The sequence below is a fragment of the Saccopteryx leptura genome, chromosome 4, assembly GCF_036850995.1.
Source record: "Saccopteryx leptura isolate mSacLep1 chromosome 4, mSacLep1_pri_phased_curated, whole genome shotgun sequence".
Taxonomy (NCBI): Eukaryota; Metazoa; Chordata; class Mammalia; order Chiroptera; family Emballonuridae; genus Saccopteryx; species Saccopteryx leptura.
The window spans coordinates 188590371-188603450 of NC_089506.1; the positions used below are offsets into that span (position 1 = coordinate 188590371).

The following is a 13080-nucleotide window of genomic DNA, read 5'->3' on the forward strand; positions in this document are numbered from 1 at the left end:
GAGCAAACAGTTATGTCACAATTACTTCGGTTTATTCCTTCACTACGCGACAGCCAGGACCTTCAGGAGGCGCCACAAAACTAAGGCGGGGAAGGCATGGATGACCCTACCCACTTTCTGCCCCGCACTGCGCGTGCGCCTCCGTGCTAGGCTAGATGAAAATCTCTGCCAATTGTCTCCGAATTAAAAGGGCCCGTTGCCTTCTCGAAGCTGGTTTGAAGGCAAAGGGTGGCTGGTTGTGGACAGCACTTTGTCATGGGACCTGTGCGGTTGGGAATGTTGCTTTTCATTTTGACTGTGCATGTCCCAGCTTGGGCTGGGACGCCGAAGGAGGACGACGATGACACAGAACGCTTGCCCAGCAAATGCGAAGGTACCTGAAGGGAGTTCTTATTCGCATCCTTCGGTCCCACCTTTTTGTCTGGGCCGGACCAAATAGATTGTGATGGGTGGGTCACTCAACCTCTGAAGACTAGAGGGAGGTTCTGGTGGAGTTTGGCGGAAATCGAAAGGGATCAAGGGAGAGAAATACTCCTGAGACCTCCAGAGAGAGCCTTTTTCTGGCTGGTTTGGGCCCCAATGGTTTGTGGGAATTGTAGTTCGAGGATTAACTGTGCAAGACCACCCACTCTGCCTAGCATCTTCAGTGTGCGTGTTTTCTCCATGCCACTAGACCCAAATCTGGAGATACTGCAGGAGCGGGGTTTAAGGCTCATACTTTGTGGACACCCTCTGCCCCACCTTGGGAGAGACACTCCCAAATTACAGGTCCCACGCTCTACTCATGGGGTTTGGGAATGAGTAAATCAGCCCTTGAAGCTCATAAATGAAAGAGGAGGCCACACAACTGGGAGAGGTTCCCCATATGTGTGAGGCTTTCCAAAGGGTGTGTACTGTATGGATTTTACAACAAGCTGCATCTTCTGTGGCTGCATTATAATATGCAGGGCCTAGCTGGGAGAGGGCACTCAGAGCTGGGTCATCAAGTGCTCTGGTTTCCTACTTTGTTGCTTTCCTGACTTTAATCTCTGGATTCTTTTACTGGTAACCTGCATTTCAATATCACTATTTCTCAAGACTTTGTTATAATCTTTCCTATCCTCTCACTTGTGATCCCACTCTTCTCATATCTGTCAGTTTTTCTAGACATAGACCCAATCTTAACAGTCCTTGCTTTAATACCTGTGCAGGCCTCCTGCAATGATCTGAATCCTTTTTTTGTGTGTTTATTTTTCTGAAGCTGGAAACGGGGAGAGACAGTCAGACAGACTCCCGCATGCACCCGACCGGGATCCACCCAGCACGCCCACCAGGGGAGACGCTCTGCCGCGACCAGAGCCACTCTAGCGCCTGGGGCAGAGGCCAAGGAGCCATCCCCAGCGCCCGGGCCGTCTTTGCTCCAATGGAGCCTTGGCTGCGGGAGGAGAAGAGAGAGATAGAGAGGAAGGGGGGGGGTGGAGAAGCAGATGGGCGCTTCTCCTATGTGCCCTGGCTGGGAATCGAACCCGGGTCCCCTGCACGCCAGGCCGATGCTCTACCGCTGAGCCAACTGGCCAGGGCCTGAATACTCTTTTTTTTTTTTTTTTTTTTTTTAGGGCAGAGCATATGTCTCTTTATTTTATCTCTCCCCCCCCCCCCCAATTCCATAAACCAACTCCCATTTCCAAAGTGCCCATGCTTAAGCCACATTGAACTTCTCAGGGGTCAGCGAGCCTGCCTTATCCTCTTGCACCTTTGCCTGGAGTAACCCTCTCCCTTCTGTATGTGGGTCTTCAAGATCCAATTTAAATGTTACCTCCTTTGGAACTCTTCTTTCTTATCTGTCACCTCCCACTGTATTGTAAGCCCTTGGAGGTAAAAAGAGTACCTCTGTCTTCCAGGTCTTAGCATAGTGCCTGGCATATTGTAGGCGCTTCTGTTACTTGCCCCTGTGTTAGTTCATTTGGCATTTCTGTATAGGCCACTCTGTTTCTTGGGACCCATAATGTGCCAGATCACATGCTAAGTGCTGGAAAAAACAGTGGTGGAACAGATGCAATGCTCACCCTTAAGGAAACCAGGCTAGCAAGAAGTCAATACATAGCCATTGAATGAATTTTGCATTTTCTAATGAGATTAAGGCTCTTGGTCGTAACCCCTAGTGGAGGATCCATTACACCATATTGCCATCTTTTATATGTGTCCCCAACTACATTGGCAATGTCCTATAGACAGAAACCAGTGCTCTGGTTTCCTACTTTGTTGTTTTCCTGACTTTAATCTCTGGATTCTTTTACTGGATTCTTGGACATAGGATATGTCCAAAAGGAGTTCAATAAATAACTGCAGAACAGCAAAGACTTATACAGTGCTCACTAGTATAGGCATTATTCTAAGGGCTTTATAAGGATTGATTTGTTTAATCCTCACCACACTCCTATGAGGTCTTATTTCCATTTTAGAGGTGAAGAAACCAAGCCACAGAAGGATTGTTACAGAGCTACTAAGTGGCTGAGTTAGGATTGCAAACCAGCCAGGCTGGCTCCAGAGTCTGCACTTGTAACCATCATGCTCTGCTACCTTTGCTCACCTGCAGAATGAGTTGCTGGCATGTTTGTTTATCTCTCACGTCCCCTTGGACATCTAGTGTGTAAGCTGCTAAGCCTGGAGCTACAGGAAAAGCTGAGTCGCACTGGTCGATCTCAAGAAGTGCTGGAGCTGGGGCAGGTGCTGGACACAGGCAAGAGGAAGAAACACATACCTTACAGCGTTTCGTGAGTCCTTCTTGGTGCTCCTCCACCTTCCAACATCCAGAGGAGTCCTGGGAGCTTGTACCGTATTCAGGGAGTCTTTGTTTCCCCTCTCTCCACAGAGAGACAAGGCTAGAAGAGGCCTTGGAGAATTTATGTGAGCAGATCCTGGATTACAGTGTTCATGCTGAGCGCAAAGGCTCACTGAGATATGCCAAGGTCAGACTTTTTTCCAGGGCACTTCTCAGAGCTTTATTCTTTGGGGCTCATCTTCCCCAGTTCTTGAGCACCCCCTCCTCATCTTTAGACTCCCTCATTTCACTCTCATGGAACTCACCCCTCGGTCTCCAGTAGTTGGCAAAGCTGGTATGGTGGAAAGGGGAAGGAAGAAGTAGAGTAGTGGGCTGGGCTGATCCCAAATTCCCATCTCTCAGGGGCAGAGTCAGACCATGTCAACGCTGAAAGGCCTGGTGCAGAAGGGGGTTAAGGTGGATCTGGGGATCCCTCTGGAGCTGTGGGACGAGCCCAGCGTGGAAGTCACGTTCCTCAAGAAGCAGGTAGGATAGGATACAGCCCAGGGAAGTGAGAAGGGAACCTGAAAAGGGAGCTAGAGCCTAAGGAGGTCTACCTCAGCAGGGTGAAGGGGGCAGAGAACTGTCATTGATTGAACTGCACCCAGGAGTATATCAAGAATAATAATGGAGGCTAATAATATGCACTACCACTTACTGAGTACATACTATGTGAAAATTTGGGGGGGGCACATACATTTAAGCTGCTGCCTCATTTTAGCCTCATAACAACCTGATTACCATTTCCCATCTTACAGGCAAGGAGCTGAGACTTATTTTAATAACCTACTTAGTAGAGTAAGTACTAGTAAATGTCTGTTCAATGAATGAGGATCATACATCTACTAAGCCAAGTTTAACTTCCTGGCTACCTGCCTCTCCAAGTTGGGGTGGGGAGACAGGCAGTAGAGCATATTAGAGGGTTTCCAAAACCCAGCAGAGCAGATACCCTCTGACCCCTTCCACTTGACCAGTGTGAGACAATGCTGGAGGAATTTGAAGACGTTGTGGGAGACTGGTACTTCCACCATCAGGAGCAGCCCCTACAGCATTTTCTCTGTGAAGGTCATGTGCTCCCAGCTGCTGAAACTGGTGAGTGTGGGCTGGTGCCTTTCCTGCCAGGCCACAACATCCACTACCCCCCCCCCCCCCCAAACAATCTAAATTGTTTTCTATCACCCAACCTAGCATGTCTACAGGAAATTTGGACTGGAAAGGAGATCACAGATGGGCAAGAGAAGACAGAAGGGGAAGAGGAACAAGATCAAGAAGAGAAGAAAAAGGAAGAAGAAATAACTAACACACCAGGCCACCCCAAGCATGACCCAGAGGATCTTTGACCCTTGCTTTTGAGCCCCCAGGAAGGGTAAGGGTCACGGAGAATGTGCTGAAGTCTGAGCTCTCACTGCCCCACAGCTTTAAGGGTGTGTGTGTGTGTCTGTGTGAGTGACTCACCCCAGAGCTTGTAGTTGTTCTCTCCCACCTGGTCTCAGGCAGGATCCTGATGGTACAGCATAGCATGACTATGAGAAGAATGTGAGCAGTAGGTGAAAACCTTACCCCAACAGATGAGCCCTGTGCTGCCATCTTGCTCTTTAATGTAGGTGTGTGTGGAGACGGTGGTGAAGGCTTTCCCCTTTAAACACCTCTACCACTCCCAACCCCATCCAGAGGTCAGCAATGGCATAGGAGTTGTGGGCCTTGGGGACTCTCACAAGGAAGAAGCCAGAAGGGCATTCTCTGCGGATTACATAAACCACTTGTGTCCAGGAGGCTACTTACCAACGAACTGTGACTGAGGAGGGGACACTGGATGGGGATGGGGATAAATTAGGTGGGGTACATTCTTGGTTTACTTCACACTAACTTCACCGAGGACCAACCACATAAAATAAGAGGTGCCAATTTTTTGATATCGCTAGTAAATCTGAAAAAGAACAACAAAAAACAGCTGCGTCCAAGTTTCAAACAACTGCCGTGCCCGCATCAGAGCTGGTGGATGTAGCAGCGCCCCGCCCAGAGAATTGGGCTGTTGGCTGCAGTCCTGTTAGAAACTGATGGTGCTCTGTAATGTTGCAGCCCAAAGAGGCTGGCAGGGATAACCGGGCTGAGCATTTAGGCTTGGGTGTGCGCGGCTCCTGTCCACGCATGCCGGAGAATGCGCCCGGATTAAAATTCAATGTGTGGTTCTACCTCGGCCGCCATACTACAGTTTACGGGCACTCGTAGAGGACAAAATTCCTTGCGCTTTCCCGACTTCCGGTCTTTCCTCCAAATGGGCGTAATACCGAGTGCAGGGTAGAGAGTGCCTTCGGTTATAGTGAGGGAAAAGGAAAAGGGCATCCCTAACGGAGTGATGAGCGTGAATCTACTACGTGAGAGCAGCGAGGCGGGGGTCGAAGACGCTGAAGGGCCTACACAGCTTCAAGTGCAAGAAAAGGTTGGACGATACCATCTTCGAAGGGTGTTGAGAGTGATACCACCTTAGGAGTGCGAAGGGGTGGCAGAGAACTCAGACTTGGAGGTTCCATTTGTAGAGGCCGGACGCGTGTAGGAACCCGAATGACTGGACAGTGGCTCACAGGCCCCCTTTCTCTCCCCAGCCCATCCCTCTCCGGCCATGAGCCGTCTAGTGCGGACCGAGCCGCTGCTCGGGGAGTCCCCTCTGCGGGTACCTGGCGATCCCTACTCGGTGGTGGTTTTACTGCAGGGCTACGCGGAACCCGAGGGGGTTAATGGCGCCGTGCGGGCCGACGGCTCTGTGACCCTTGTCCTGCCCCGGGCCTGGGGCCAGGCCTCCAGTCATCGAGAGCACCCGCCCGAGGGCGGCGAGGCGAAGACCGCTCTGGAGGAGGCAGCCCGTGGCCCCATCCTTGTGGACACCGGTGGCCCCTGGGCTCGGGAGGCGCTCTTGGGAGCCTTGGCGGGGCAGGGTGTCGCCCCCACCGACGTGACTCTGGTGGTGGGGACTCACGGACACTCGGATCATATCGGGAACCTGGGACTGTTTCCAGATGCGGCTCTGTTGGTCTCGCACGACTTCTGCCTCGCTGGGGGCCGCTACCTGCCCCACGGACTGGGTGAGGAGCGGCCCCTGCGGTTGGGGCCGGGACTCGAGGTGTGGGCCACGCCCGGCCATGGGGGCCAGCGGGACGTGAGCGTGGTGGTGGCGGGCACGGCCCTAGGCACCGTAGTGGTGGTGGGTGATGTTTTTTAACGCGACGGGGATGAGGACTCGTGGCAGGCTCTGAGTGAAGACCCAGTGGCCCAGGAGCGGAGCCGGAAGAGGGTCCTAGGCCTTGCCGACGTGGTCGTGCCTGGTCACGGGGCCCCTTTCAGGGTGGTCAGGGAAGCCTGGAATCCAGAGACAAAGGGCTCAGGGAACGGCGGGCAGGGTCCCGTGGTTTGAAACAAGGGTCCTACAATGCACCGTTAAGCCCCGGGAGAGACTGGACTCCTGTCAGGGAAGCCCGTCCCCCCAACCCTTCAGCCAAGGAACTGATGTGTAGGTTACCATGAGGACCCAGTCAGCCAGAATCAAAGCACTCTGTGGTCACGAAGAGTCCTCCAGGAGGTTGGTATTCCAGGAAGGACAGAGTGCTTCTGCCACTGCTGTCACCAGTACCACTATTTTTGCAACCAAATTAGGATTAAGGACTGGGTCAGCTGTGTGCCACCTCTGGGAGCTTCATTAATAAAATGGGGAAATGTCCATGAGAGAGTTGTTCCAAATAAAAATAGGAAACTACATTGAAAATCATACTGCCCTAATGTAAATGTGAAGCATTAATAGTAACAGTCATGCAACTATAATCAGGAATATAAGCAAACGGGGACACTTTTGGCCATTTGCAATGCAGGTTGTATAGAAGTAACACCATAGTCATCTGACTTTAATTCATTCATTCATTAACTTAGTCAATGAATACTTAACTGCTGCAACATCTTAAGCACTGGTCTAGGTCACAGGGATACAACAGTGAACAAATTAGACAAACTCCTGGTCCCTCATGGGTATTAACATTCTATTGAAACAGACAAGTAAATAACAACTATGTATAATAGTAAACCAAATAGTTACAGTCTGGTTAGTGATATGAGAAAAAAGCAGGCTGGATTGGGAGGGTGGTCAGGGAAAGCCTCTGAGATGATGTTTGATTAGAGAACTGAATGAGGAGAAAGCTGGCCATATGAGGATCTGGGAGAGGGGTACTCCAGGCACTGGGACAGCAGATATAAAGACTCGACCTACTTGAGCAGCAAGAATCCGTGGGGTTGGAAGAGTGGCAATAAATGAAACTGCAAAGTTAGGCGGGGCTATTATGCAGGGCCTCATGGACCATGCATGGTAAAGGGTTTGGATTTTTCCTAAGATTGAAGCCTTTGGCTTTTCAGCAGGAAAATGACCTAGTCTTGTTTGTTTTAAAATAACCACTCTTGTTCGGAATGGAGAAGGGGTTGGAGTTGGAGCAAGAATTGAATTGGCTGTGGTTAGGAAGCCATAACAGTCTCTGAGGTGAGAGAAGTTGATGGCACCTGGCCCATATCCCAGAAGTCAAATTATGGCTGTGGTCCTCTTGACAACTGTCCCAGTCCCCATGTCCTCCATCCATGCAGCCCCAGAACTGGCAGAAGTGTTTAGGTGGGGCAGATGAAGGAGGGGAGGAAGTCCATCTTATTGTGGATGATAAGCCTCCTGGGTGGATGCTGTTGGGCAGGGCCAGGCTGGAGGTCATTTAACAAGTGTCCCCAAAGGCCACACATAGGTCAGCAAAGGCAGCTTGGAGGAGCTGGTTCACCTGCAGAGTGAAACTTTCTCTACCATCCACAGACTTGTGGTGGTGTTGACCAATTTGATAACCACAAGAGTGCAACCCAACTGCCCAGATCCCTGCCAGTCATCAGATAAAGATGGATGCAGGGAAGGTGGTAAAGTGGATGGACCCCAGCATTACGATGGTGTGGGGGTCCCTGGCCAGGCCTCCCGGGTCTTGGGCCATGGAGTGCAGGGAGACCAATGGTGTGTGAAGTATGTGCAGGGACCAGCTCTGGGCCTGCCAATACAGCACTATTCCCCAAATGGTCTCCATAGCCATCAGGGGCCGTCTGATATGTGGCATGTGGGTAGGTCCACTGGCTTCAGGGCCGTGGACAAGAGATGAGAAGTCGGGTTCCTTAGAGCTATGCACTTCTACCTTGTACAAATATAAATTCCAGTCCTGAGTAACTTTCTTGAACATAGGTATTCTGCTTATTACTCAGGGTTGGTCATTCAGGGCAACACATCTCTTTGGCCACACTGACTGTCTCCAACGTGGAAATCCAGCCTTGGAAATCTTAGGGTTTTTGCTAGAGCTAATGGCTGGGGCCACCAAATGGAGACTGAGAATGAAGTTAAGAGAAACAGACCTGATGACAAGCTTGAGCGCTGGAAGTCAGATCCACCGCCTAACTCACCAGTCACCTGGGCTGGCTAATCAACTTTCCTGCCTAAGCTGCTTGGACTGTTTCCAGTTGCTTGCAGCTAGGGGAGTCCATAATAGATACAAGCAAATAGATACTGGTGCAAATGATTCATTAGAGGCAGTGAGGATGGCGTGGAGGGAGAGCGAGAGAGATAACAGAGGAAAAGCAGTGCTTAAGATATTAGGAGGCTGAACTCAGAGTGTACTTAGAAGCTTCCTTTTTGTGGAAAATCTCAGGAAAACTTGACGTATATGATTAGATTCCTCTACTCATAAATATTTAATGGCTACACATTACCTGCAGAATAACCCAAACTTTCTCTCCTGATCCTTTTCAAGTCAGTCTGCTCCAGTTTGGCCGAACTGGCTACTTCCTTCTAAACAAGATCACATCCATCCTCCTTTTATCCTGCAGGCCTTTGATCCTGTTCTTTTCCTGCTGTCTCTCCTCTCTTCACTATCCAGGCTCAGCTCTGCTCATCTATAGAAAAACTTCCCTGATTTTTCTGACCCTATTTTAAACTCTTATAATGCAATCTCTATATTATTCACTTAGCATTAGGTAATGCCTGGGATTGGTCTTTTTCCTGGAAATGTCCTCTCCCCATTGTTCCACTTGAGAGCAGAAGATACTTCTTAGAATGCCTCACAGCTCAGTATTTTATCTATAAATGCTATGAAATAAATACATGCTGTTTTTCTGATCTACTTGGGTGTCTGTTGCCTGTTGCCCAGCTCTGATTCCTTGTCCAGGATTTAGGTATCTACCCTGCCAATCCTCTTAAAAGTTCCAGCATCCTATCCACTTATGCAAAGGTATGTCTCTCAAAGCCCTTCCTCTTCACCTTTTTCTTCATGAGGCTTCAAGTGTCCTGCTGTTATCCTGTCATGGCCACTTACAGGGCTCAGTGTCAGACAGATACTCCCATCACTGCTGTAGCATGGAGTCCCTCATCATGTGAATGACACGGCCAGCCAGGCAGCCTAGGATGCTATCAATAGTGCAGAAGGAACAGCTGCAGCAAGACAGAAAGTGCCCTTATCTCAGTGGTAGCCTGGGGTGGTATGGGGGTCGATGGACTAGGGTTATAGGGAAGGAGAAAAATATGACAAGCTAACCAGTAAAAAACTAACATTTTTTTGAGCGTTTACTCTGTGTCATGTACATGTACTATAATCATTCTCTTAAAAATAGGTGGGTAAATTAAGTGAAGTGATTTGGTAAATGTCAGAGCAAGCATGTGAATAAAGGCTTCCAGCTTCCATTGCCCATCTCTAAATACTAGGGAGAGGCTAATTCCAGTTATTGACATACCCTCTAGGTCAGCTAACCTCTACTCCAAACTATTCCAGATGTACTCACTGAAGCTGCTCTTTCTCTTGGCTGCTTTCTGGCTGTAGCCCTGAAGACTTTGTTAGTCACATTCCTAGAGAGATAAATGTCTGTGATAAGAAAGAAGACAAGGTGAGGGGCTGAAAGCTTGAGTTTAGGTAGAAGACTATTAATAGGTTTAACTATGTCTACTTTCAAAAAGAATTCTGTTGGGTAATGGGTATACAACATAATCCACAGTTCAAATGCTATAGAAATGTTGACCTGAAACTTATGTACTCTTTCTTATTCAGTGGTCCCCAGCCCCCGGGCTGCGGACCAGTACTGGTCCATGGGCCATTTGGTACCGGTACGCAGAGAAAGAATAAATAACTTACATTATTTTTGTTTTATTTATATTTAAGTCTGAACAATGTTTTATTTTTTAAAAATGACCAGATTCCCTTTGTTACATCCATCTAAGACTCACTCTTGATGCTTGAATCTCGGTCACATGGTACATTTATCTGTCCCACCCTAAAGGCCGGTCCATGAAAATATTTTCTGACATTAAACTAGTCCATGGCCCAAAAAAGGTTGGGGACCACTGCTCTTATTGATCAATGTCACCCCATTAAATTTAATTTTCTAAATAAAATTAGAAACAAATAAATAAAAGAATTCCAAGCGGCTACAATAGATATATGTATATAACATAGCATAATTAAAACAAAGATTAAAAAGAAGTTAGAAACCAGGTAGAAGGTGAGATAACTTATTGAACTTGAGACTTTTATCTGGATACTTCCTGAAACGGAACACTACATTTTGGCTCTAAACCCCCTAGCAACACACACACACACACACACACACACACACACACACGGGGTTTTGTAGTTTTTCTTCTTAGTAATAGGAAACATAGCTTGTTTGGAGAGAAATTTTTTCTTGAGTTTACATTCTAAAAGGATCAGGAGCACATGAAAACTCAGATGAAAGCATAATGACTGGAATCAATCAGTTATGAATATGCTTCAAAAATTAACTAAAGAATGAGTGAATTAACTTTTATTATACAACAAACCACCCCAAAAAGTAGTGGCTTAAAACCACAAAATGTTATTTCTTACAATTTTGTGACTCATCAGGACTGCCTTGACTGGAGCTGAATAATCTATGGTGGCCTTATCACCCATCAGGGTGCCGCAGCTGGAATTGGTCAGATCACGGGGGCCTCTGCATCGTTTCTCAATCAACAGTAGCTAGCTTGGGCTTGTTCACATGGTGGCAGAGGGGTTCCCAGTGCTAGGGCAGAAGCTACGTTCAGAAATTACAGATTATCACTTATATCACCTTCTGTTGGTTAAAGCAACTCATAAGGCCAGTTCTGATTTAGGGATAAAGAAGTGGTCTCCACTTGATAGAAGAAGTTGCAAAGAATTGTTTCCATGTACTATGATGGGTGTGTGTATAAATCGGTGATGCTAAAAGTTGACCATCTCTAATGTTTGGTAAGTCCTTTTAAGTCTCTGCCCTTCTCCCAAGCAGCTGCTAATCACACCACACCATTTCCTCCTCACTCCCAGAAGGGGGCAGCATTAATCACAGAGAAAGCAAAAACCATTGTTCCAGCTATCTCTGCTTCAAGACACCATACCCGAAAACTCGTCAGCATCTGCACCTAAAGTTACCTCTAGAAAAGGAGCAGTCCCTCACCCACTCCTACCAGACATTTCCTTTATATCCTTGCTGATTCCTTTTCATAAGTTTCATTCACTTTCTTGCTCAGACTGGCTCCCACTCTGACCAATCCACTAAAATGGCTCTGGGCAACTCTTTATGAACATCATTATTGACAAATCCAAAGGACTCTGAGTGCTCATTTTACTTGACCACCCAGCAAGACTTGACATTCCTTCTTGAACCTTGCATTCCACACCACCTCCCGTTGGATTCCTTGACTACACACTGCTCTGTTCTCCACTTAATGCCTGCTTCTCAGTCTCCTTGAGAGCTCTTTTCTCTCCTCATATACCTTAAACAGTCTAAAAATATTTTTGTCAAATATTAATTGTTCGTGAGAACATTTCAAAAATAAAAGGTACAAAGAACAATGCAACAAACACCTGTGTACTCACCATTCAGTTTAAGAAAGATGTGTTGTCATTACTTTGAAGTCTCTCTATGTTTTTCTCTAATTCTATTCCGTTCCTGGCCCTTCAGAGGCTAGCACTGTCTTAATGGGGTGTTCATCATTTCCTTGAAATTCTTTGTAGTCTTAACCACATTTGCATTTCTACACAAGGATTGTTTTTGTGTTTATGAACCTTATATGAAGAAATCATATTATAGACTTTCTTCTACAATTTGCTTTTTTTTTTTTTTTTGCTTTTTTTTTCACTTGGTATTATGATCCTGAGATTTATTCATTTCCTGTGGGTAACTATAATTTGTTTTCACGTGTGTAGTAATCAATTTTATGGAAAACCACATAATGTTGGGAAAACCGAATATCCACATGCAAAAGAATGAAGTTGGACCCTTATACCATACACAGAAACTAATTTAAAATGGATTAAAGACTTAAATGTAAGACGTGAACTGTAAAGCTTCTAGAAGAAAACATGGGGGACAAAGGTCCTGACATTGATCTTGGTCATGATTTTTTGGATATGACATCAAAAGCAAAGGCAATAAAAGCAAACATAAATAAGTGGGATTACATCAAACCTAAAAGTTTCTGCACAGCAAAGGGAACAATCAATGCAGAGGTAATGTATGAAACGGCAGAAAATACTTGCAAACAGTGCATCTGATAAGCATTTAATATTCAAAATATATACGGGACTCATACAGCTCAATAGCAAAACCCCCAAATAACCAAATTTAATAATTGGCAAATAACATGATAGACATTTTCCCAAAGAAGGCATACAAATAGCTGACAGGTACATGAAAAGATGCTCAACATCACTAGTAATAGGGAAATTAAATCAAACCCACAATGAGATGTCACTTCACACCTGCTCGGATGGCTATTATCAAAAAGACAAGATAACAGGTGCTGGCAAAGGTGTGGAGAAAAATAGATCCTTGTGCATTGTTAGTGGGAAAGTGAATTGTTACAGCCATTATGGAAAAACAGTATGGAGGTTCCTCAAAAAATAAAAAATAGAACTATCATATGATCCAATAATCTCACTTCTGGGTATATATCCAAAGGAAATAAAGTCAGAATCTCAAAATGATATTTGTACTCTAATGTTCATTGCAGGATTATTGACAGTAGACCAATAAGGAAACAACCTACTGTAGGTTGTATCCACTAACAGATGAATGGCTAAAGAAAATGTGAGACATATATGTATATATATGTACATACATACAAACACAGGAATATTACTCAGCCTTAAAATAGAAGGAAACCCTTCCATTTGTGATAACATAGACGGTACATTTTTCTGTGTGGGCAATCCTGTCATCTGCAACTAAGTCTGAGGAAA

At 46.4% G+C, this 13080-nt stretch overlaps 2 protein-coding genes across 5 annotated transcripts; both read left to right on the top strand.

Moving 5' to 3' along the window:
* The first annotated feature begins 116 nt into the window (after positions 1–116).
* CNPY4 (canopy FGF signaling regulator 4) lies at positions 117–4748 on the top strand. Of its 4 annotated transcripts, none has more exons than XM_066382222.1 (7): positions 117–373; positions 2627–2753; positions 2852–2948; positions 3164–3286; positions 3775–3892; positions 3989–4166; positions 4405–4739. In XM_066382222.1, the coding sequence occupies exons 1-6, from the start codon at positions 256–258 to the stop codon at positions 4138–4140; spliced, it is 735 nt and encodes a 244-aa protein (XP_066238319.1). In that variant the 5' UTR covers positions 117–255; the 3' UTR covers positions 4141–4166; positions 4405–4739. The 4 variants fall into 4 exon arrangements, with proteins under 4 accessions (XP_066238319.1, XP_066238320.1, XP_066238318.1 ...); XM_066382223.1 differs by having other exon boundaries at positions 4472–4738; XM_066382221.1 differs by having other exon boundaries at positions 118–373; positions 3989–4736.
* A 189-nt stretch (positions 4749–4937) lies between these two features.
* MBLAC1 (metallo-beta-lactamase domain containing 1) lies at positions 4938–6512 on the top strand. Its single transcript, XM_066383653.1, is given in 2 exon segments — positions 4938–5285; positions 5367–6512. Coding segments are annotated over 2 exon segments (999 nt in total). The 5' UTR covers positions 4938–5156; the 3' UTR covers positions 6237–6512.
* Positions 6513–13080: the final 6568 nt, after the last annotated feature.

What these genes read in the sequence shown, in the direction of transcription:
- CNPY4 (XM_066382222.1), top strand. Translation starts at nt 256, where the DNA reads ATGGGACCTGTGCGGTTGGGAATGTTGCTTTTCATTTTGACTGTGCAT. An exon ending in CACATACCTTACAGCGTTTC is followed by an intron (nt 2,754 to 2,851) that starts GTGAGTCCTTCT and finishes CTCTCTCCACAG; the next exon opens with AGAGACAAGGCTAGAAGAGG. An exon ending in GCTCACTGAGATATGCCAAG is followed by an intron (nt 2,949 to 3,163) that starts GTCAGACTTTTT and finishes CCCATCTCTCAG; the next exon opens with GGGCAGAGTCAGACCATGTC.